Source organism: Mustela lutreola, chromosome 10, assembly GCF_030435805.1.
Source record: "Mustela lutreola isolate mMusLut2 chromosome 10, mMusLut2.pri, whole genome shotgun sequence".
Classification (NCBI taxonomy): Eukaryota; Metazoa; Chordata; class Mammalia; order Carnivora; family Mustelidae; genus Mustela; species Mustela lutreola.
Window position 1 is genome coordinate 70,816,715 of NC_081299.1, and position 25,616 is coordinate 70,842,330.

Sequence of the window (25,616 nt, forward strand, 5' to 3'; positions counted from 1 at the left end):
TTTAGCTGAGTTACTCTGTGATCGAAAGCAAAGGTGTTCCAAGTGGAGCACGCCACGTTTGTGCTCGGAGTGAAGGAAGAGTAAGGCCCCAAATAATATGAATTTGGCTCGGGAAATGTCTACTTGTCATTACCGCCCAAACCCAGCTTAAGAAGTTCAACAGGTCGTGAGCCAGTAAGACCGGGCAATAATGGTATTGGCCTGAACACCCCCAATTTAAAACTCTCTCTAGGAATGTTCCTTTCCCCCAGCTCTCTGGAGGTTTTAAGCTGTTGCAAAGGTCGTCCCAGACTTTCAAACGGCCCCCGCCCTGCGCCCTCCCTCCCCGACCTCTCGGCTTCCTGGTGGCCCCAGCCCTCGGACCCCCGCCCCGCCCGCCGGCGGAGGACTACAAGTCCCGGCGTGCCGCGCGCGCGCCCGGCCGGCTGCACCCGGGTTGGGCGCGTGGCGGCCGCCGAGCTCTGCGCGGGGGAAAGCCTCCCGGCGCCGGCCATGCGGGGAGGTAAGTGATACGCTCGTGCTGCGAGGGCACTGGGAACGCGGCCACCCTCTACCCTCTCCAGGATTAAAGGAAACGAAGAAAACCACAATAAAAACCGCCCTGCCCTCCCTCGTCACTGCTGTGTGTCCGGTGCTCCCGCAGCTTGTTGCACCCACGAGCGTGGAATGTGTCACCCTGGAGTGGAACTGGGGGCAGAAGCGTGCCGGGCTCCGCCGAGAGCTGCGGCTCGCCGGGGCTGCGGGGCCGAGCTCGCAGGATGGGACTGGGTGGTGGCACCGGCGCGGCTGGGCGCCCAGCGAGCGCCACACCCCCACACTCCCTTTCCACAGACGGGCTCCCCGGGGAGCCCCCAAACTCAAAGACGAACGGTTTCTTCTTGGAAGTCTTAGTCAGAAACTTTCCCCTCTTGTCGCCGGTGCCACCAGCGAGTCGTTTGTCTATCGGACGGCGCCGCTCCTCCAAGAGGCTTCCAGGCGTCCCCTCTCCTGCCTTCAGTCTTGCCCCACCGCTCGCTCTCCAGGCCGCTCCTCCCGCTCCCCTGAGACGCCCTTAGGGACGCGGTGAGCACGGCCCTGCCCTCCGGCGACTTCTCGAGGTTTCTTCGGCAGCCACGTGGACCCAGGTCTGCACTCTGCGATGTGGGCTGGACACTCCTGCGGGCCGGTTCCCCGACGGGAGGCAGGGCGAGTGGGTCCCTTGGGACCCCGCCGGTTCCCGGGGTGGGGGCTGGGATGGGGGGAGTGAGTCCTGAACAATAAAAGAAGCTCTATCAGAGGCACCAGCTTCCTGCCCTTGCTGACTCATCTCCCCTCCTCAGCCCATTCTCAACTGTGCCCGAAAGTTCTGCTTCAGAATCCCAACACGAGGATCTCCCAAGTTATTCTAGCGCATCCCGTAATATCAGAATAATGGATCAGACGATCTTGTTTGTCTCTCTCACCCTACACTTAACACACTACACACCCGCGCCCATAAAAACGCACCGTGCACTCTACACACTACACACGCCACAAACACATACCATACGTATTACACACAGCATACACATCACATAAACATACATACATACACACACTTTGTTTATCCTACAGGCTGTATACACATACCATATACAATATACATACGCATCATTTTTATTAGTGGAGAAGAGAGTTAAATCAGTTTGTTGGAGAGAGTAAGGAGGAAGTGGGTGAGTACCAGTATATATACTTCTACCCACAAATGTCGATTTATTCCCAAGTTAGAAACTAGCTGATGAGTGAAACCTGCCCTTGTTAGAATTTAAAATGCTTTCTTGACTCTTTTTTTCCCCCATAAAATGGGATTGATTTCCTACATCATCTTCTGAAATCTTTACCGTTATCTAACAGGCAAACTTGATCACAGCAGAGGAGAGAGAAGGAGATGTCCTGTATGTGTAGGAAGAAAATCTTGGAGAAACTTCACAGAAACCTTCCTCCTGTAGGGGTGTTTAAGGAAAAGTTACATGTAACTAGATTTTCTTTGCCTCTCCTTTCAAGATTCAGAGCTGACCTGATTTTGTTCTGAGCCATTGGCTTGACAGTGCTGTTGAGACACGTTTCCCATCCATCCTTCCCCCCAGGACTCACACCCCAGCCCATCTGAATTTAGTTGGAGCACATTTCAGGAATTTCAGATCAACTCCCAAAGCATTATGAAATCTGTTGATGAAAGGGCTCTCTATCTCCAGAAGAGTTCATCATTTTGATCAGTGGTGGTAAGACTCCCCTGTTTGACCAGACTCAAAAAAAATGGTCCTCAAAAATAAATGAACACTTAGAATTTGTCCCTAAATTATTGTTGTTATTATTATTGTTGTTTTTAGAATTTGTCCCTAAATTATCATTTGCTTTTTCAGAGGAGGAATGGTGAAGATGGGCAGAGAGAGCATTTGAAATCTTTTTCAGTCATGATCTTTCATGAAGTTGAACTTTTCTAATATCCTTCGTGGAATAGATGAGGGGAAAATAAATTTGACTTTGAAATTCAGGTTGCAAATTTAGATTATAATTTCTAATCTTCTCCTAGGGCCCTTAAAAAATTATTAAAGAAAAGGGAGACCTATTACTTTCTCCTCAGTTCTTCCTGAGTTCTACGCAGTCATATAGCAACAGATGATTTTTTTTTTTTTCTACAATCCCTCTTGGGAACCTGTATTCTTTCTGCCCTATCTTAAGTAGTTTAGTTGACATCTTGACTTAAAAGTGTCCAAATATTGAATGTTGTTTCTTTTGATGAAAGCTATGCATGCTTTCTGTGTATCTATGGCATATTTGTGGAATGGGAATGTTTCCACTCAGCCATGGTTTCAGCCAAGCAAGGGAACTGTGAGATTGGCCAGAGTAAATTAAAAGATCATGCCTAGTCTCCCTATGCCACCTTCCCATTTCCTGAATGGGGGGAGATACTATAAATTTGGAGATTGGCATAGTATCTTCTTTTTCATATGTAACTAATATAGGACGTGGTGCTCATGGATAGTGTTAGTTAGATTTGTTGAATTACGCTTTGTATGCAACTGGAATAAACAGTTAAGATTAAACCTCCCAGAACTAATTGTTTTTGTAGAATGAGATTTGTTTCATTTTTCATTTTGGCTGACTTCATATGGTGGGTTGAATGCCAAAATAAAAGAATGTAGGTGTTCTCAAAAGATCTGGTCATCCACTTTGCATCCTCTGAAATATGTTACTTCCTGCATAATGAAGAAAAGGATTTTCTGCTGGGCAGTGCTTTCCTTATTCTTAAAGAGATTGCTTAAAAGCCAGCCCTGGGAACTTTGTCCATGAGTCTCTGTTAGGAAGAAAGTGTAACACAGGTCTGTAGCTCCTGAGTATTTACTGATTATAGCCAGTAGTGCTAGGTTCTTTCTCTTATTTTCTCTTGTTTTTTTTTTTTTTTTTCTCCCATGGGGGAGAAAAATAGTTTTCAAAACATGACATTCCTGCTCAGAACAACAGCAAGGATCTATCATGCAGCAACCATGAAGGGGGTTGGGGGAGAGAGTAAATAAGGGGCTATCGATACTGCAGGTTTTTCTTTACACGACAGGTGCAGGGAGAGTTCTGCAGTTCTTGGACTCCTGATTCATTCACTTCCACTAATTGTGCTGAAGGTAGTTAGCAAAAGTGAACAGGCACACTGTAGCTTTAAAAAGTCAGCCATGAACCAGAAGGCAGTTGGTGCAGCTTGTGTGTGATTCCTAACGTCATGTTGGCTGAGAGCCAGCCTGGTTTTATTTCACTGTGTCAAATTGTACCTCCTTATTGAATTCCTTTGCCAGCCTACTTTGTGAAAGAAAACATTGGGGTTTCTTTGGCTGCTCTTGATAAGCCTATAAAAATGACATGTTTTAGTTGCTTCTAGGTAGGTTTTCTTTTTACTCTTCCACAAAAAGAAAATAATAATAATAATAAGACAATGTAGTATGGTGTTACAGAGTATCATTGTTAGTGTTTTGTTTTGTTTTGTTTTGTTTCTGAGATGCTTAGAAAATGGTGAATGTGTAACAGTTTCCAACTGAAGTGAAATCATTTCTTTTGGCATGGAGCAGCAGCACTATCTTCTGTCTACTCTGTAACGGTGTGTGAATGTATGTTAATATCTATATATATATTAAATGTTGGATTTCTCTGTGAATGATCTAAGTGGTTTAGCAACTGAAAGTTTGTGTGTGTGTGCGCGTGCACATGTGTGTGTATGTGTGTGTATCAGAAGTGAAGATTATCCCACACTTAACAGTATTATTTGTTAATCATCTACTTCTCGAACAGTGATAAAATCTTGTGAATATACTAAATGATGCACTTGTCATGTCAGAGTAATCCCTAGAGAAGGAGTGCCGAAGTATAAAGTAATTTGAGAGGAAATGTATTTAATTTATGGCTTCAGCTGTAGAACAAGCACGTTTCAGAACTAGTTTTTTAAAGCAGTTTTGTTCATAGCTTTTTCATCTTGCTAATTGCATATTAATTGTGGAGGGTTTTTTATTTTTTCACAGTCCTCATCCTACTAAACAAAAAGACAAAGTGATGGATGCTACTATATCTCCTTGGACATTTTCGTGATTTTTACATAAATCTAATGAGCTGCCTCCCCTCTCTTACACACACACACACACTCCCCAGCACCAACCTTCTGTGCTAAGGGATATCTGACATTTTTGTGAGCTTCCAGCTTTACCACAGCGTGGCCATCTCACAGACAGGTTTTGAGGCTTTCGTTGAGCATATGTGAGGTAGGGGAATACTTGCTGACAAAAGCTTTAAGTGCTCTTTTGCATTGCAATGAAAAAATAGAAGGTTTGTGAGTGAACAAACAAAAAAAAAATACAATTAAAAAAAAGAAAAAGAAAAGAAATCCTAGCCCGTGGTCTGAAGGAGCAGGAAAAGGGTGATTGTTTATCTTGACTTTGACTCATTTATGAGTTGCAATGTCTTAAGTGAGAGCTTGGCACCCAGGGGAAGCTGTGCCAGTTCACACAGCACTTGTTTTGAAGGAGGATTCAATTTCATTTGTAAATGCTTATTGTCAAGGCAGGGAGTGCCAGTACAGATGAAAGCACCCCAATCCGTCTCCTCCAGTTCTTTAGGTTTAATCACATCTCTCCTATCGCTGAGGGAACTGGTGGTTTAAACAAACATACATGAACTGGTGTGAAGCTGTAAAAGGGACCACTATGTTTCCGATTCAGAATATATATTCTTCTCTCACTTTCTAAGAATTAAACACAAGCTTTTCTCCCTTATTGATTAGTTGCTGAAGTAAAGGAACCCTGCAGCCTTCCCATGCTATCTGTTGACATGGAAAACAAGGAAAATGGCTCTGTCGGTGTAAAAAAGTAAGTGAAACTGGCTTGTGAGTTCTGCTTCTGCAAACAACAGAGGGACTTGGTTTCTATTTTTATACTTCTTGCTTATCTACTACAATGTACTGTTTGGGGGTGATTTTGCGTGGTCTGCACTGGCCACCAGACTCCCTCCCCCTCTCCCCACAACCCCAGTTGCCTTTTTCTTTATTCCATTTCTAAGACAGAGATGTCTCAGGCATCAAACTGTGCATAAAGGGTTAGGGTGTCAGGCTTTGGAACAGGGACCATGGAGGATCTCAGCCCTGCATTCTGTATATTGAAACAAAAACACTGAGCAAACAGACTCTGCCTTCCAAGTCCATTGGCTACAAGGGTGGGGGCAGAATAGAGAATTTGAGTCTTTTTAAATAAAATCACGTCTATCAAAACTGAGACCTGTAGTAAAGGAAAGAAAAAAGCTTTAGTTAGAATACAAAGTTAAACAACTGTGTCCTACTAATTTTATGAACTGATCCTTGAATGTGAAACATTTCAGTACATAACATAGTGTATTTTCATGTCTGTTCTCACATTTGAAACTTTGTGGTGAATTATATGCTTGATTCTTTTAGAAGGGAAAATTTAGTAGCATTATGTAGCATATTCTGAAACATGCTACATATTTCAGGGTAACTTGTAGGATATCTGTGAGTATATAAAAAATATGTATATCCCTATTTAGATGTTATTTTGAAGCTACAACCACTTGGACTACCAGGAGAAAGTAAGTTCCAAGAGAGTGTTATTGTTCCATTTTTTCCACGCCATTTAGTTTAAAATTGCCTTCAACTTGAGCTTTGGAGAAAACTAATTAAATAAATAATGCATAGAAGTTAGGATATCTAAATGAGGGAATAGTGTGCTACGTGATTGTGTGTAGAGGGTATATTTTGCTTCACAGCAAAGTTACATTAAAATAAACTTAATAAAATCTGCTTTTAAAGATTCTTGGGTAGTGTATATATCAGTGCCATGATGGTATGTTTATCCCATTCTTGAAGTTTAAGGTTGGTAAATACCAGAGAAACAAACGAAAGAGATGCGCCTTTTTTTTTCCTTTATGAGTTAGATCAGTGCTCTCCAGTAAGTCTAGTACTTTGAACAGTGATGGAAATGTTCTTCACTTGCGCTGTGCAAAATGGTAGCCACTGGTCACACGTGGCTGTTTAAAAATTTGCAATGTGACTAATGTAACTGATAATTGAACTTTTAAGCAATTTTAAAAGTTAACAGCTTTATTGATATGTAATTGACATGTAATAAACTGCATGTATTTAAAGTATAAAATATGTAAGTTTTGATACTTTTATATGCCCGTGGAACCATTACCTCAATCAAGATAACCACCCAAATTTCCTTGTAACCCTTTATAATCTCTCCCTCCTATTCTTCCCTGCCACCATATCCCCAGGCAACCACTGATATACTATCTGTCACTGTAGATTAGTTTACTTTTTCTAGGGTTTTATATAAATGCTATTATTCAGAATGTACCTTTTTGAGGGGAGTGGGGGGGTGTGGTTTCTTTTACCCAGCATAGTTAATTTGGGATTCACCCATGTAATAGTGTCTATCAGTAGTTCATTACTTTTTATTACTAAGTAACATTTCATTGTGTAGATATACACCAATTTGTTCACTGTTTATCCATCCATTTGCTGATAGACATTTGGGTTGTTTCCATTTTTTAGGTATTACAAATAAAGCTGCTTTGACTCTGTGTACAGGTCTGTGTGGGGACATATGCTTTCATTTCTTTTGGATATATAGGAATGGAATGACTGGGCTATCCGGCAGGTATATATTTAACTTTTTAAGAAACTTAGAAATTGTTTTCTCAACTGGTTGTTATTTTAAATACCCACCAGCATTGTATAAAAATTCCATTTGTTCCATATCCTCATGTACTCAGTATGATCAGTCTTTTTCATATTTGATATTATAGTTTGCATTTTCATTTCCCTAATGACTAAAGATGTTGAGCATCTCATGTGCTTATTTGCCATCCATACATCTTTCTTAAGTAAAATATGGTCCAAATCTTTTGCTCATCTTTTTTATTGGGCTAGTTATTTATGTCTATTTTGTAGATAATTTTTGTATATTCTGGATACAAGTCCTTTATATACATGATTTGATAATATTTTCCAGTAGTATGTGACTTGTCTTTTCATTCTCTCTAAGGTGTCTTTCAAAGTTAGGAATTTTTAATTCCAATGAACTCCAGTTTATCAATTTTTTATTTTATGAATAATGTTTATCTTTTATTTTAAAGATTTTATTTATTTATTTGACAGAGAGAGAAAGAGAGAGAGAGAGACAGCAACAGAGAGAATGCAAGCAGCGGGAATGGGAGATGGAGAAGCAGGCTTCCTGCTGAGCAGGGAGCCTGATGCGGGCTCAATCCCAGGACACTGGGATCATGACCTGAGCCAAAGGCAGATGCTTAACAAGGGAGCAACCCAGACACCCCATCTTTTTATTTTTTTAAGATTTATTTATGTATGTATGTATTTAAGACTATGCACAGATATGTGAGAGCAGGGGTGGGGAGGGGCAGAGAGAGAGGGAGAGAGAATCTTAAGCAGGCTCCATGCCCATGATGGCCCAACAAGGGACTTCATCTCATGACCCTGAGATCATGACCTGAGCCAAAATCGAGTCACATGCTTAACTGACTGAGCCACCCAGGCGCCCCATGAATAGTCCTTTTAGTGTCATGTCTAAGAATATTTGCCTAACCTAAAGTTGCAAAGGCTTACATTTTCTTAGATTTGGGACTGTGAGTTTTGAGTAAATTTTTGTGTATGTTATAAGATAAAGATTAAATTAGTTTCTGTTTGTGGTGGTGGTGGTAGGGTTTTTTGTCTAAGAATATCCAATTATTCCCACACTGTTTGTTGAAATGTTCCTGCAACTTTGTTGAAAAATAATTGACTATATATGTGTGGATCTGTTTCTGGAATTTTTATCCCATTCATAATTTTGTATATATTTATGCCAATATAACATAATTGATAACTATAGCTGTATAGCAAATCTTGAAATCAAGTAGTGTTATCTATTTAACCTTGTTCTTTTTCAGACTTGTTTTGTCTCTCCTAGGTTCTTTGCATTTCCAAATGATTTTTAGAATCAATTTGTCAATTTCTACCAAAACAAAAACAAAAACAAAAAAAAAACACCTGCTGGTGCTTTGATGGCATTGCATTGAATTATATAGATAACTTTCGGAGAATTGATCTAACAGTTTTGGGTCTTCCAACTCATTAACACAGTATTTTTCTCCATTTACTTAGGTCTTATGTAATTTCTCTCAGCGATGTTTTGTAGTTTCCCATCTGTATGTCATGCACATCTTTTGTCAGATATATCCCTACATAATTTTATAATTTCATGCTATTATAAATGGTATTGCTTCTTAATTTTAATATCCAATTGTTAGTTGATAGTATATAGAAATACTATTGATTTTTGCATATTGACCTTATACTCCACAATCTTGATAAACTCATTTATTAGTCTAGTAACTTTTTGGTAGATTCCATTAGATATTTAACATAGATAATTATGGGGGCACCTGGGTGGCTCAGTTGGTTAAGCATCTGCCTTCAGCTCTGGTCATTATCTGAGGATCCTGGGATGGAGCCCCGCATCAAACTTCCTGCTCAGTGGAGAACCTACTTCTTCCTCTTCTTCTGGTGATCCCCCTGTTTGTGCTCTCTCCCATTCTCTCTCTGTCAAATAAATAAATAAATCTTTTTAAAAATATTATATCTTGTAAGTAAAAAGAATCTAACATTTTCCTTCCCTATGTGAATGTATTTTATTTTTTTACCGGTTTTATTGCACAGAATAGGATCTCCACCAACAAGTTGCATAGAAGTGGTGAGATTAGACAAACTAGTTTTGTTTCCTGAGGGAAAACATTTAGTCTTTTTCCTATCTTTCATTTTCTATATGTGTCTCTTTTTTGTCTGCCTTTAAGATGTTTTTCTTTATCATTGATTTTAAAGCAATTTGATTATGAGATGTGGTATAGTTTTCTTCATCTTTCTTGTGCTTGGAATTTTGTTTTGTTTTGTTTTTTGGCTCTATTGGCTGTTTTCATCAAGTTTAGAAGTTTTCCAGGCATTATTTTTTGGTTTCCCTCATTCCTCCTTTGGTGATTCCAATTATAGTGTATTTGATCACTTGATATGGTGCCACAATTCACTAATGCCCTAGGTTGTTTTTTTTTTTTTTTCATTCATTTTTCTTTGTGTTTCGTTTCGGATAGTTTCTATTGTTTTGCCTTCAAGGTCTCTAATCTTTCCTTCTGAAATGTATAATCTATTGTTAATCCCACTCACTGTGTTTTCCATTTCAGACAATGTAGGTTTCATCTCTAGAAGTTCAAATTGGGTCTTATTTTTATATGTTGATATCTCTGTTTAACATTTTTAGTCTTTCCTCTTGCTTCTGAACATATGAAGTATAGTCATTGTAACTGTTTCAGTGTCCCTGTCTACTAATTCTGTCATTTCTGAGTCCATTTCAGTTGACTGATTTCTCAGTGAATGGGTTATATTTCTCTACTGCTTTCCATACCTGATAACTTTTGATTTGAGTGTCAGATATTGTGAATTTTTATGTTTTTGGGTGCTGGTTATTTTTATAGGAATTATAAATATTCCTGATCTCTGTCCTGGGTGCAGATAGGTTACTGGGAAACAATTTTTGATCCTATTATGTCTTATAAGTTTTGTTAGCAGGACCACAGCTTCATTTAGTTTAAGGGTATTTTTCCCCACTTACTGAGGCAAGACCCATCTTTGTACTCTAGCCAGTGCTCATGAATTATGAGATTTTCCTCTCTGGTAGATGGAGACATGTACTTTTCCCATCCCTGCATGATCCCTGAGGATTGTTCTCTCTAATTATTTGGGGTGGCTCTTTCCCCAGACTCGGTTAGTTTCCTCACATGTATGTGATAATCATTGCTCTGCTGAGTACTTAAGAAAGCCTCTGTGCATCTCCAAAGTTTTCCTGCTGAGAACTTTCTCCGTCTTTAGGACTCTCCTCTGTGAACTCTTTCTTCAGGGAGTAGTGAATAGAGCTTACCTTGCTTGTTTTCCATCCCTTGGGAATCACTGTCCTCTATTACCTATGTCTAGTGTCTTGAATGTCATTCTTTTATATATTTTCTTCTACTTTTTTCATTACTTAGGCAGAAGGATAAATCTGGGCCTTTTTACTCCATCTTGACTAGAAACAGAAGTACCAGTTAATTATTACAACCACAAATGGTTAGTGGTTAACCTAATGGACAGTGTAGAGTTAGATTATAATAGAATCCCAAAAGGCACAAGATTAGACCCTTACAGCTGTTTCTGAGATCTGCCAAAACTGGGGCTTGTTTTGCTTTCATTTTCTTTCCAGACATGGAAAATATAGTTGCTTTACTTGGTAAAGTACTGTTACAAACGGTCATTTCCAAAGAAGTCTGGGATAATAACCCTTATTCACTGGCCACATACTTCTGATCAGAGCTTTAGTTTTGCAAGGATACTGTTTATGAAGTCCCTTCATATGTTTAGTACTTTTGTACTTGTCAATCCTCACAACAACATTTTAAGACATATGTTTTTATTCTCATCTTACAGATGAGAAAACTAAAGCTCCAAGAGGATGAAACCATATTATTAAAGTGGTATTTTACATGTTTTATACTAAAATTTCTAAATCCATTTTGTATTTTATCCCTTATATCTCAATTTGGAAATAAAATTTTCATTGGAAATATTTGATCTGTATTAGATTTCATAAGATTTACAGTTGAAAAAATAGACTTACATAATTCCAAGCATAGTTAAAAGTTCCAATAAATGAATCAAGTGCCAAAAAATTATTTTTGTATTATATGCATATACATTGACACAACTGGATCTTCTTTTTTGGAAGATTTTATTTGACTTTGAAACAAATGCATATCGATTTCAAAATGTCTTTCCAAGTTAAATAAATTTACTAAAACTTATACCAACTAAATATAATTAATATTGAATTCAAAGTGGTGTTATATAAATTTATAAACAACTAAGTTTATCAATGTCAGTATATCAGTTTTCAAATTTTTCTTAAAATTGTTTTATGTTAGAAAAATGTAAAATTATTATTGCATACTATCATTGGATTGTATACTCTGAAAAATTTCAATTTCAAATTTTATGCCTGTCTGGCTGGGTCACAAATCAGCTTCTTTCCCCCCCCCCCCCTCGGGGAGGTATAAACTTAGTTCATTCACATGTAGTGTGATATCAATGAGAAAATATAATATACTATGCCATTTTTTTTATCTTCATTGAAAATTTGTCAAGTACTCATTTGCTTTAATAAAATCTTGAATTAGAGCAATAGTAGATCTTTGTAAACTTCTAGGACTTATCCAACAAGCATTGGCAAAGAACACACATCATTATATTCCTTGTATTTTTCCCCCCATAATTCCATTATACGACATTGCAATGGCATTTCCAAATATATAATGATTATTTAACAATGATATACATGACATTTCAAGAGTCTGCTTTAGAAAACTGAACATGAATATCATACAGTAGAATAAAGCATTAAGGGGAACATTAGTCAGTTGTTTTAGAATTACATTAAACCCAGATTTTTTTTAGTTAATGTAGCTAAAGTACCATTATTAGAATAGAATTTAATTTTTCACATCTAGCTGAAATTCTTCTTTGGCAGATATAAAAGATTTAAAAATATTTATGTCTGAGTTCAATTTTTCAGGCCATAAATTGACAATATTTCTCCATAAATTTGGAAGTTTTTCAAGACAAAGCATACTTCCAGTATTAATTGGGCAATGTGTTTTATGTAGCACTATTCATAGAAAGCTAAAGAAAAGTAATCGTGTTTTTCAAATTTTGAACCAGTTGATATTGTTAAAAAATTTTGTCTTCAGGCAATTTTGGGGTGGCTTGACTGAACAATATTTCACTTTTTGTGAAGTACCTTTTTAGTCTTTTCTCATAATATACTAAGAAAACTGAATATAACCAGATGTCTATGGAAAAAATTTTTTCTTTTTTGTGCAAGAATCCAAGCCATTTATAGCTATACAAATTTATAAGCTCGGATTCTGTTTGAAATCACTTCAAAACGTTTTGTTGGACATTTAATTTTTAATTCATGTGGCTAATAGCATTAATTCTTTTTTAGATCATTGAGAAGAAAGTTACCAAATTTACTATATATCTACTGAAAATGTCTTAATATTGTCCATTTTATTATCTTTATCTTTTTTTTTTTTTTGCATAACAAACAGCTTTTTTTCCTTTTGCTCTGCTCCAGCAAATTGCAATTGCTATTCATTGTGAAATTTCCAGTATACTTTCAGCCAGCCTCTTTTTTCTTTTTTTTTTCCTCCAACCTCCCTTTTTCTTTACTGTTCTGGTTCTAGTGCTAGTTTCTGCATCTCCTTTCAATTCTTCATCAATAATATGCTACCTTTTTAAACTTTAAAAATTTATCCATACTTATCTCAACTAAAATTTATTAAAATTAAAATAGTTAAGAATGTCAACTTAATTACCACTTGTGACATACAAAGAGATTCTCATAACTTGAGCTGTCTGCATCAGACACATTACAGTGTTACATGAGTATGTAAGAAAACATCATTTGAACTGAATCAGTTGATACCAACTAGACTGGCTATATGTTTATGTATAATACTGGAGAGGACACAGGCGTCTGATAGGAGAACTTTCAACAAATTAGCCTAGGTGATGCAGCAGTTAAAGTGAAATGCTGTCACACCAACAATGGAGCTGTGTTTTTTTTTTTTTTTTAAGATTTTATTTATTTATTTGACAGAGAGAAATTACAAGTACACTGAGAGGCAGGCAGAGAGAGAGAGAAGGAAGCAGGCTCCCTGCTGAGCAGAGAGCCCGATGCGGGACTCGATCCCAGGACCCTGAGATCATGACCTGAGCCAAAGGCAGCGGCTTAACCCACTGAGCCACCCAGGCGCCCCTGGAGCTGTGTTTAACAGAAATGTATTTTATATCTGTTAAAGTTTTTACATTTAAATTTAAACTAATAGGGATGCCTGAGTGGCTCAGTGGGTTAAGCCACTGCCTTCGGCTCAGATCACGATCCCAGCGTCCTGGGATAGAGTTCCACATCCATCGGGCTCCTTGCTCAGTGGGGAGCCTGCTTCTCTCTCTGCCTCTGCCTGCTGCTCTGCCTACTTGCTTTCTCTCTCTCTCTCTCTCTCTGACAAATAAATAAATAAAATCTTAAAAAAATACAAAAACAAATTTAACCTAATAAAAAGTAAATACAGTTAATAATTCAGTTCCTCAGTCAAATAGTAAATGCCCAATAGCTACATGGGACTAATGGCTACCATATTGCATAGGTCATTGCCAAGTGAAGCTCTTGCACACCTGCACCAGGAGAAAGATTACATGAATATGAAACTGAGGATGATGATTACCTCAGGTCAGGGGAGTGAGGGAAAATGGATGTATTTATTGTCCAGATCCTAACTTTTATTTTGCCTGGAGGGTTCATGGGTGTTTATTAAGTTTTGAAATAACTAACTAAATAACTAAGAGGGAGCCATTTTAATAGTCTGAACTATATCCTTCTACAGTTTGTATACAAGTACTTTCTGTATCCATATGTGTACACATAGTCATGTAATACAAGAATATACACAAACAATCACACATATATTCAAAGGACACATAAAATAAGCTGTTATTGAACAAATGGGATTATAGTATTCTCTTTTTGTGGATTGTAGATGCACAGATGTTGGATTAATCATAGACCTTGATACATGACACTCTTATCATTGTTCTACATTTGGACATGATGTTAGATCAATGTTAGAATTTTTACTAAATTCTAAAAAAAAAATTATAGGTATTTTGCATGTATGTGCCTATCTGTACAAATCATAAATATTCAATGTCAAATATATATTAATATATAATTTAATTTGATACTTATATATGTGTGTGTATATATATATATATATATATATATATATATATTTTTTTTTTTTTTTTTTTGCCATTCACTTAGTCTTGCTCCCTTTTTCAACAGTGGGCCTTTTTTCCCCTTCTTTCATTGTCTTCTAGGATAGAGGAGGAACCAATGCTCCCACACAATAGATGCTTATAATAAGTTAGCAGCTTTTCAACAGGAAGCAGTTTATTTCTCTTTCACCACCATGCCCCTCACCCCTCAGTGGGGAAGCTCTACTGCAATAGAAAACTCACAGTAGCAAGGTTTAGGAAGGGCTTTCTTTTAAGATTTTATTTATTTATTTGACACAGAGAGAGGAGAGTCCTATTGAGGGGAGGGGAAGAGAGAGAAGGAGAACCACACTCCCCACTCAGTGGGGGGCCTGGTGTGGGGCTCCATCCCAGGACCCTGGGATCATGACCTGAGCCGAAGGCAGAGGCTTAACCCAATGAGCCATCCAGGACTCATCCAGCCTCATCAAGGACTTTCAAAAGAAGCTACTTATTAATGTCATGTCTTTTCTTGCATCTGTATCTCACCATATCCTCTGCCTTTGCAGTCAGTGTATGGTTTCATTTTGAAGAAGGGATTTTTTTTTTTAATTTTGGAACTAAAATTCCTTTTATAATTAGGAATGTGATACTTTTCTTCTTAATGGGTACTATAAAGTTTTAACGTGATCTAGTAGTATAATACTAACTTTTGAGAGTCTGTTACCTGTAGTAACTATTAAGCATTAATTTTTTGCCCATGTGAATTAGAGGGTTAGCAGGTGAATGGTAGATGTAAAATATTAGGGTAGAGTTAGAAATTATTATTAGCATTGCTAGAATTTGAAAACTCTGAACTTATTGTAGAATTATCAAAGAGACTTTTCATATAACAGTAATAACAATGGCTATTCTTACTTTACCTCATTAAAAAAAAAAATCTAACAATGCATATGGGTACAACAATCCACCAGTCAGGTCTCCATCTCTAAGGGAAGCAGTCACATCTATGGTTAAATAAAGAACTTCATGGGATATAGGATACCTGGTTATTTGCTTGGAACACTTGCCTGGCTACACAGCAGAAATTTAGTACACAGCAAAGGAAAAAGAGGAAACTTGTAGAAATAATTAATGTGTCTGATCACTGGGTTTCAGCTTTTGCTCAATCCTGTCCTTTTGTGGTGCTGCATAAATAACTAACGGTCCTTAGATATATGTTCTTTGAAAGCAATGAGGAATTGTATCCTGCTGCTAGGTAGTTCCTGGGTACTCTCTCCCCATTAAGCCCCTCTCATCTGTTCTGTCCGCCTTTCCCAGACCCACAGCCACACTGCTTGACTCTCTACCTGAATGCAATGAATGATGGTTCCCACCATGCTGTTCTTTCCGGGGAACAGCAATCTGGAACAGGTATCTCATCATGATGGTGAGATACCTCTATACTAAATGCAAGGGAAATAAAACTCCCAAAACATTTTGAGGGGCTAAATACCAAATGCCTCTTAATGGTTTGTTAGGGAAGGAAGAAAGGAAGGAAGGCAGGCAGGAGGGAGGAAGGGAGGGAAGAAGAAAAGAATAGCAGGAGAGGGGAGGTAGCCTGAGTCCTGAGCCCATAATTCAAACTTGACAAATAACCTTTCTTACCAGGATCCAATGTTATAACTCTTCTGCAGATATGTTTGGTGGGATAAGTCAGGGTGCTATATGGTTTCTTGAATACAGATGTTATATAGGAGTTAATGGTGATTCTTGTAACTGGTACAGTTTTATTTTTCTTAGTGAGGCTAGAATTCATTCCTTAATATTATATAGTGATCTGTTCACTCTGATACATACTGTATGGCTCAGGCAGCCATAACAAAATACCATAGATTGAGTAGTTTAAAGAACAGAAATTTATTACTCACAATTTTGGAAATGGGGAAGTCCAAGATCAAGGTACCAGCAGATTCAGCTCCCGATAAGAGCTGTCTTTCTAGCTTGTACATGGTCACATTCTCCTTAGATCTTTATGATGGTGAGATACCTCTATACCTCTTCCTGGGGTGTGTGTATGCTGGCTCTTACAAGGCCACCAATCCTATTGGATTAGGATCCCACACTTATGACCTCATTTAACCTTAATTGTCCTATCTCCTAAAAGCCCTAAGTCTAAATGCTATCACATCAAGGGGTAGCGCTTCACCATACGAATTGATGGGGAGGAGGACATAATTCACTTTTGCCATATAGCCTTATGATAAATATTTCATTATTCCCTTAAATGATAACGTGAGTTAAGAATTGAATCTGTTTATTGTTTTGATTTGTACCATTATGTCCATTGCAAATGACAATCCACCAGTCAGGTCTCCATCTCTAAGGGAAGCAGTCACATCTATGGTTAAATAAAGAACTTCATGGGATATAGGATACCTGGTTATTTGCTTGGAACACTTGCCTGGCTACACAGCAAAGGAAAAAGAGGAAACTTGTAGAAATAATTATGTGTCTGATCATTGGGTACATTTCGAAAGAGTAAAATGCATAAAACCATAGAGTCAGCCAGGCATATCATTTAAAGCATGAAAACAACAGGAGTTTCATCAAATCTAGCAAAATTCACAAATGTGCATTATATATATTTTATACATGATCAGCCCTGAGGGGTTGCTGTTTTCTACATAGTGTCTGGTATGCTACAGTCATCCCTACAGAAGGAAAACCGAGTTTGTCTAAACAATAATGCCATACCTAAGTCCTTTGGCAGAGTGAGCTCTGTGCTGTGGCTCAGAACAGGGGGGGAAAGCTCTTCAGGTGGTCCTTGCACGGTGTTCCTTGTACTAACTGGGGTATGAAACACATGCTGAAACACATGTCTGTGCTTAGCCTGAATTTTGGTGTGACTTATATCTGATGATGAATAAAAAATTAATTCATTGCATGCTCCTGAGAGGAGTGTCCTTATTCAGGGGTCTTTTTTTTGTCCTACAAAGTTGAGAACAGGCAAGGAAGTGGGGGCAGTTATAGAAATCCCTTGTTTTCAGAAAGATAGGGTGGAGTGCTGGGGAGGCTTTCCCAGCAGAGATATGTCAAAGACAGAGTGCCGTGTGCTTCCAGAAGGGAGCCATCAGCCTGAAGTAATTTCTGTTACAGAGGAAAGAAGTGCAGGAAGATGTCCTGTCTGTCCCTGGGACTGCTCCTGTTGTTTCTTCTGATTCAGGGCTCCAAGGTCTCTCTACATCCCTAACACAGCCTGACTCCCCTTGCCATGGTGACTCTTACTTCTCTTCCTTTCTCTATCTCTCAATTCCTCCTGCTCCTTAACCACCCTCTGGAATAAGGCAGGTGACATATATAACCATAACCTTTTTCATCATTTAGCTGACTCGAGATTTTCCCCTTCGTGAGACAATGGGTTCCCAAGGCTCATCAAGTGCCTGGCAGCTTCAAATTAATTAATGATTGGAATAAAAGATTGGGCATATTAGGAACAGGACTTTTAACCAGTACCTTTTAAAATGACTAAGGTTCTAATCTTTGGAAGCTGAACCACAGAGCTTTGAAGCGTAACCAAGCTGTGGATATGGGAAAATCCAGGATGTTGCCCAGTTGGATTTCAGTACAAGCTTAGAATGGGAAATAAGCCTGGGAAGTTATGTTTGAATCAAATTTCTGAATGCCAAGCTAAAGAATTTGAAATATACAGAAGGCTTGAAGAATTATTTGCTTTTTCAGTGTTTCCATTGCTTGAGTATGCTGCAGCTAAATGCAGACAACTTTTATTTATCAAAGTATTAAAAAATGAAAAATGTCCTGTCAAGAACCTTTGAATCATCCTTTCTCTTTTTTAGTCCTGCCTTTTAGCCAGATCCCTGCTAGTTTGGTTGAAGGGAAAAGAAGAAAGAAGTAGAGATAAAACTAAAGCCTATTTAGTGTCTTCATTGTTAGATATGTCACAGGCCAAAAAATTAAAAAAAAAAACAAACCCAGTATTAATTTATTATAGTCAGAATTATATTGCTTTTAGCCATAGGCTATTCTAAGATCTGGGCAAAGAGTAGTTTAATTTAATGTTGAAAATAAGTTATAAAGATCAAGGCAGTACAGAATTAGAATGCATTTCTGAGTGGTAACATTGAGAGTTACCTTTATAAAAGGAGTAACGTGATAAATATATCACTGTAATATATTAGCTAATGCCTAAAATAACTTTTGCTCTGAACTTTAAAGCAGAAATGCAATCAATGAATATAATGGAGTTTTGAAGTCTCATGTGAATTGTATTTATCCACAGTTTCCTTTTGGTCTCATCAACCTTCAGAATCTAGAATATCGCAAGTGCTAAAAACTATACACATGCTAGATTCTAAGAAAGGGTTTCAACTATGTTCCACCTGCCTTCACTAATGTGTAAAGGGGAAATGGAGACCTCAGCTGCCAGCGCTTAAAATTATAATATGTCAACATGAAAAACACTCACAGTAAGGTCTCCATCTGCATGTACCTGCCAAATTTTTATTTACCGCATTTCTGTCCCAATAATTGTGTCTCTAGATCTCTTTTAAAGTGAGGTGATTGTTTAATTAAGGGATAATTGTTTCCCAGTGTGAATTATCCTTGCATCATATAATTTTTATCAATATATGATGCACTTAACCCATATGCACAGCGACTAAATGGTGATTGGGTTAAATGGAAACATTGGTTTGATTAGGTGATGGGATCATAGATAAATTTTGCCCTACGTTTCTTGCTAATTTTTTGTAATAAGTTAAAATACATACATATTTTTTAAAGATCTCATGCCTGGAAAAATATTCATGAATTTATCATCTTTATCCATTATATTTTAAGAAACATTTTTTTGCTATGATGATAGTGAAATAAAAAATATCAAACAATAATGGAACTTATATCTGCCATCTCATTTCATCAGTGCAAAATTAACAGCCGCAACGGGAACCACCATCTGGGAGGTGTTTTAGACCGCACCATTTAAATTCCTTCTGGAATTTGACGTGTACAAGTTATAAGAAAAGATCTGGAGAGAACAGTCCATTTAAAAGGAAACAGAGTGTCTCGGTTTGCTCACAAATAGCAGTCCTTTAGGAGACGTATGGCTTTCTCAGTGGGGAAGGGTGACACTTAAATCCATCCTGTGAAATGCACTCATAATTTCATATAGCCTCAGCACTCCATGCGCCCCCCCCAACTCCCACTTTTAGGTTGCCCTTGATCATCGCCAGTTTTCTCCTTAAAACTGTTCACCAAAACCACTAGATGCCCAGCGAAATTATTCATCATACTTTAAAATAAACAACCTTGAAGTGACAACATGTGCCCACATGTACCTACCTCTGCAAGCCATCCCCTCTAAGGCTTAACTTAGGATGTGTTTGGAGCAGTAGATGCCTTTCTGAATTGCCCTTGAAGATCCCAAGTTGTCCTAATTAGCAGAACCTTTTGGGCCCTCCAGCAGGTGTGTCCTCAGTAGCACTTTTTCAGCCCTCAGCTCCAGTATCACTTAGAGTTAGCTGTTCACATGTCTGCTTCCCTACCCAGATCGCTAGCTCTCTGAGGGCAGGGACTATGCATTCCTATCCTTGTAACCCGGCATCCAGCCCTGGACTGAGAAGTCAGTAGGCTTAAATATTTGTTGTATTGAGGAGTTGATTGGAAAAGCATAGATTTGGAAGCAAGCATGTATGGAATCCAATCCCGGCTTTATCTACTATGTGGTTTGGGGTGACTTTCTTAACCTTTCTGAGCCCTCGTTCCCTAAAAACAGGTTACAGTAGCCAATTGACAAGGAGTTAGGAGGTTGATCATAGGAAATGTATGAAGAGCATATTGTAGATTCTATATACTCTGGTTCTTAGTCCACAGGTGCAACGGAGCTTCGCTGTGCATCAGCAATGCACCTGAGACCTGAACTAGGTGCACAAGAGCTGAAGAGAGGAAGGCTGTCAGGCCTAAACTTAGGGTGGGCCAGTCACTAAATGGTTTCATGCCCCTCGTTTCCTCTGCTTGGGTCTCCTTACCCTAAATATGAGAAAGTGCGTAGTTTTTCATCGCTCCTCTTCTTCATGCCATACTATGAGCAGTACCGTAGTCTTTGTTCTCTACCGCATTGCTCATACTCAAGAATATTTCACAATTATGGAAGTGATGATGTCATATCCCAGCAGAATAAGAATCAGGAAAGCCTCTCATCCTAAAAGTACAATGTAGCATGCTTTGTTATTATAATTAGATAACTATTCTTTATGAGAAAAAGCTGTTAATTGGAGTCAGCCACAGGGAGAGTGGATTCAGATGTTTTCTGGGGCACTTAAAAGTATATCCGATGGGACTCCGCTCACTGCCAGAAGTGAGCTGATTAGGAAACTTAAAAGATGTGTTAAGGGATGCCTGGGTGGCTCAGTGGGTTAAAGCCTCTGTCTTCGGCTCAGGTCATGATCCCAGGATCCTGGGATTGAGTCCCACATTGGGCTCTCTGCTCACCAGGGAGCCTGCTTCCCTTCTCTCTCTGTCTGCCTACTTGTGATCTCTGTCAAATAAATAAATAAAAATCTTAAAAAAAAAAAAGATTTTTGGAACAATGAACTTCTTTCTAAACATTCTTTAAACCTACCTTAAGCAAGAGAGGAAAAGAAAATGGTACCTTAAAAGAACTGCCCAGTGTCAGCTGTTGATGGCCTGTGTTAATAGGATGATGGAAAAGTCCCAGCATGTGGGTAATTTTTCAAAAATCCATTTAGCTTAAAAAAAAAAAATTTAGGTTTGACTTTAAAATACATAGTAATGTGTGGCAGTGTTAGGGTGAAAGTAGTTTTTCCCCTGTGTATATTACCTGTTAAATGTTAGGTAGGGGTGTGTGTGTGTGTGTGTGTAGTAAGCACGCATATATATGAATGCATATGTACATGTGGACATGCGTGTTTACAGATTGACAATCTCTAAGCTCAAAAGGGAAAACACTATTAACTAGTAAACTTTGCTTTTCAGTTAAAACATTGTGTTGATAAGTCATTGTTGAAGTGTGCCATTGATTGAAGGCTCTCTTGAGTTAAGATAGAGATTTGGTTTTGAAGGGGCGGGAGGTGGGAGGTCAGGGTACCAGGTGGTGGGTATTATAGAGGGCATGGAGCACTGGGTGTGGTGCAAAAATAATGAATACTGTTATGCTGAAAATAAAAAATAAATTTAAAAAAAAGAGGTTTGGTTTTTTTTTTTAAGATTTTATTTATTTATTTGACAGATAGACATCACGAGTAGGCAGAGAGGCAGGCAGAGAAAGAGAGGAGGGAGCAGGCTCCCCGCGGAGCAGAGAGCCCGATGTGGGGCTCAATCCAGGACCCTGGGATCATTACCTAAGCTGAAGGCAGAGGCTTAACCCACTGAGCCACCCAGGCGCCCCAGGGGTTTGGTTTTTTAATCAAATATTTTAAGTTCCTACTATGAGCAAAACATTATGCTGGGGATGAGGCAGAGGCACAGCTTGTCCCTTGACTTTTATTTGAGGGTTTTCAGGAATCCTCAAAGTCTGGGCAATTTCACTTCCTTAAAAAGTAACATGAATCCTTTCCACTTTCACTAGCATGTTGAACCTCCTACCTATGCTTAGTTCTAGGCCCAATTTTCTTCTCACCCTCTCCCAAGACTTCAGTTGCTATCTAAAAATTCAATCTCCAGAATGGATACCTCCAGCCCACTCATCTGTTTTGAGCACCAGACTCAGTCCCACATTAAATCTCTGCTTGGATGTAGATGGTACCCAAAATTCAGTGTATTCAACTAAACCTGGCAATGCCATCTAAGTGAAGTTACCACCATCCATCCAGTTCCATGACACTTCCATCTCCTTCATTCTCTATGTCTAGTCCACCACTAAGTCATGCTGATTTTCTTGGATAAAAATCTTTTAAATATGCACACTTCCTCTCCTTGTCCATAGCCACCACTCTAGTCTGGATCACCATGATCTCTTGCGTGGATGACTGCAGCCGACCACCTCTCACTGGCACCCCTCCTTCCCCTTTGGCTCATCTCTAATTCTCTTTTTCAAAATGCAAATCTGATCAGGTCACCCCCTTTACATAAGGCCAGTTAGCAAGTTTTATTGCTCATAGACAAAAATCCAGAATCCTCAGTGTGGCCTCCAACACCTGCATGGCTCCCTTGACTGTATGTATATATTCCTGCTGAAGATTCTGGAATAAACTTCACCTGATTTCATTCTGTTAACTTCTGCCTTCTTTCTAGACCTTGCCCCGAATGAAACTCGCATGGGAATGCATCTGCTAGCTCCTTAAACTGCCATAGTTAAAACTCCTTAAACTGTCCTTTATAGCACTTACCACAATGTGCAGCTGTGCATTTAGTTGTATGATTACTGATTATCATCTCTCCCCACAGGACTGTAGGTCCACAAGAGAGCAGACCATGTCTGTTCGCTCTTTAGTGTATTCCTAGCAGGAGAGTTGATAGGAGCTTTGTTCTGAAGGATTTCCCAAGCCAAGTTAAGCTATTTGGAATTCATCTTTAAAGCAGTAGAAGGGTTTGGTGGATTTTAAGCAGGGGAGCAATGTGATTAGATGTACACTGTGGAAGAATCACTTTGGATGAGGTATAGATAAATCCAGACAAATACTCCTGAAAGAGAAATGAGGCAAAGTCACAGTAATGGTGGATCCTTGCCATTCTTTCTCTATTCTACTTTTCCTATCCTTCCTTTCTAAATCCAGTGAGATAAATTACTCATAGAACCTCTCAGATGCTTGGTCATCATATAGTCATGTGACTACTGGTTGAGTTCCTAAGTATATGCTTGACACTAGGAATAATAAGATGATTCAGGCCCAGTTGTGTATTCCCAGCCCACATCTCCCACTCTGATGGAAGAGACTGCTCAATAAGAAGAGAGTATGATCCAGCGTGGAAAATGCTGCAATGGGAGTTCAAATGGAGTTCTCGAATGCAGAGAAGATTATAACTAAAACAGTTCCCTGGTGGGGCCAGAAAATGCCCCACAGAGGAGGTGGCATGGGAACTAGGATGAACTAGGTAGGAATGGTGGATTGTATCAAGTAGACACAAATGAGGGAGCATTGTCAGTGTCTGGAATAGCACATGCAAAGGCCCAGAACTGTGAAAGGGCACAGCATACTGGAGAGTGGCTTTAGCTCTGTGATTTCACAGCTGTAGAGAGGATATGAGGCGATAGGAATGGGGAAGGTGGTAGGGGATGGAAAAAGACAGGTGCATGGGGGCCGTATTGTACAGGGCCTGGTGTTCTTAATTCAGGAGTATGAGTATCATCCTGTGAGTTGCCGGAAATCATGGAACCACTCTTAATATCTCTGGATTAAAAACCAATTCATGAGGAAGCACTTCATATGAAGGGTCTAATGGTTTATGAGGAAAACAATGACTGAGCCAATAAGAGTGACAATGTCCTGAGCCCAAGAAACACAAGAATGATTATGGTCCTGAGAGGAAAAGTGGAATCTGGGCCTCTGAGGGAAGAGAGGGCCACGAATCTAGCAAGCTGGCCAGGGCCTGCCCCTAGGAGACTGGGTAGTAAGCTGGGCCACACACTCTTGCATGCTCCACTACTCCAAGTTTCTGGGTTTGTGTTTTGCAGTTCCATGGAGAATGGGAGGCCGCCAGATCCCGCAGACTGGGCTGTGATGGATGTCGTCAACTATTTCCGAACAGCAGGATTTGAGGAGCAAGCTAGTGCTTTTCAGGAGCAGGTAAGTCGGTCCAGAGAAACCCACAATGAACATAGTTACCTCTTCCTCGTGGCAGGCAGAGGGAGCGAGGAGGAAGAGGACCAGAGAGCAGTGAGGGATCTCTGAGGCTCTGCATGTCCTCTGTGTAAACACCCATCATGGTGGACCATTGAGGAGGGTGGGAAAGGGGAGAAGGAAAGTGATGAGCGATTGATTCCTTCCTGAGAGGGGAGCCCGATCCCTGGGACTCACTCTCTGCTGCAGGAAGGAGGGCTAACATTCATTTGCATCTGCATCTGCTGAAAGATGGGATGGCTCTACCTTCACCACAGACACATGGAAGCAGAACGTGAGAGGAAAGGGAAATGAAGGGCCGATCTGACTAGAGACAAAGAGCACTGTCCGTTACTGGTCCCGGCACCAACCAAGCTAGGAAGCCCCCTCCAGTTTGTGTTCCAGATGCTTAACAAGGTAGAGTGGAAAGAGTACAGGTTTAGAGTCAAATCCTATTTCTTCTAACTCTGTGTGACCCTGGGCAAGTTCCTATCTCTCTCTGAGAAAACTGGCCCAACTTGATAGGTGGTAGTGTGAGGATTAAGGGACTTTGTCTGCACAGTGCCTAGGGTAGGTCCTGCTACAGTGTTGATGTCCCCTGGACCCTCGGATCCAGGGTTCATATTGGAAGGAGGGAGTAGGGGGACCCTCTCCATTATCTGGGTGATTCCTGATTCCCATTTTTTAGGCTGGGCCAGCTCTCTAAACATAGTGCCCAAAGGGGCTTTGACCATGAGGAAGCAAATTGAGGGGACATGTTGTGGTCCACACCAGACCAGCTCTGTAGGGAAACAGATCCTATCTCCCTATCAGTGAAGCCTGTAGTTTTCTAAGCATTACATTTACTTCTCCAGTTTTGTAATATAATTGATAGAATTATAAATTGAAGAATGTGTCTGGCTGCTTCTTCCGTATCCATTTAGCTCTCTCTTATTCTCTTAAGCTGGGTTTGGCTAGTGAAACTTTATATATATATATATATATGTATCTCAATCTCTAAATCTCCTTCAATATTTTCTTCAAACCTGATCTCTCTCTCTCTCTCTCATTCTCTCTCTCTCTATATATATATATACACACACACACATATATAGTTGTTGCTGTTGGTAATTTGGAAAATTTGCTGAAATAGCAGCTTAAATCACTTCACACTCACCAGAATAGCTAAAATTAGAAAGATTTATAAATTTAAACGTTAAAGAGAAGGTAGAACAAACACATTTTCCTTTATTGTTGGTGGGGATGTAAAATACTCATACATCTACCCCATGATCCAGCAGTTTAAATCCTGAGTATTTACCCAAGGGAAATGAAAACATATGTCCACAGAAGATTTATCCAAAATTATTCTTAGTGGCTTTATTCATAATAGTCCAAAACTGGAAGCCTAAGTGTTCATCACTGGGAGAATGTGGTAGAGTCACACAATGGAATACCAC

The 25,616-nt window shown here is 39.2% G+C and overlaps 1 protein-coding gene across 6 annotated transcripts in view; it reads left to right on the forward strand.

Annotated features, from left to right (window-relative positions):
• Positions 1-430: 430 nt before the first annotated feature.
• The window catches only part of SAMD13 (sterile alpha motif domain containing 13), a 42,337-nt gene continuing 17,151 nt past the window's right edge, over positions 431-25,616 (forward strand). For 2 of the 6 annotated variants that reach the window (XM_059137140.1, XM_059137135.1), the window contains exons 1-3: positions 431-502; positions 5,279-5,363; positions 24,033-24,144. In XM_059137140.1, coding sequence (XP_058993123.1) covers positions 493-502; positions 5,279-5,363; positions 24,033-24,144 — 207 coding nt within the window. In that variant the 5' untranslated portion in view covers positions 431-492. The other 4 variants (XM_059137137.1, XM_059137136.1, XM_059137138.1 and 1 more) reach the window with 4 other exon arrangements.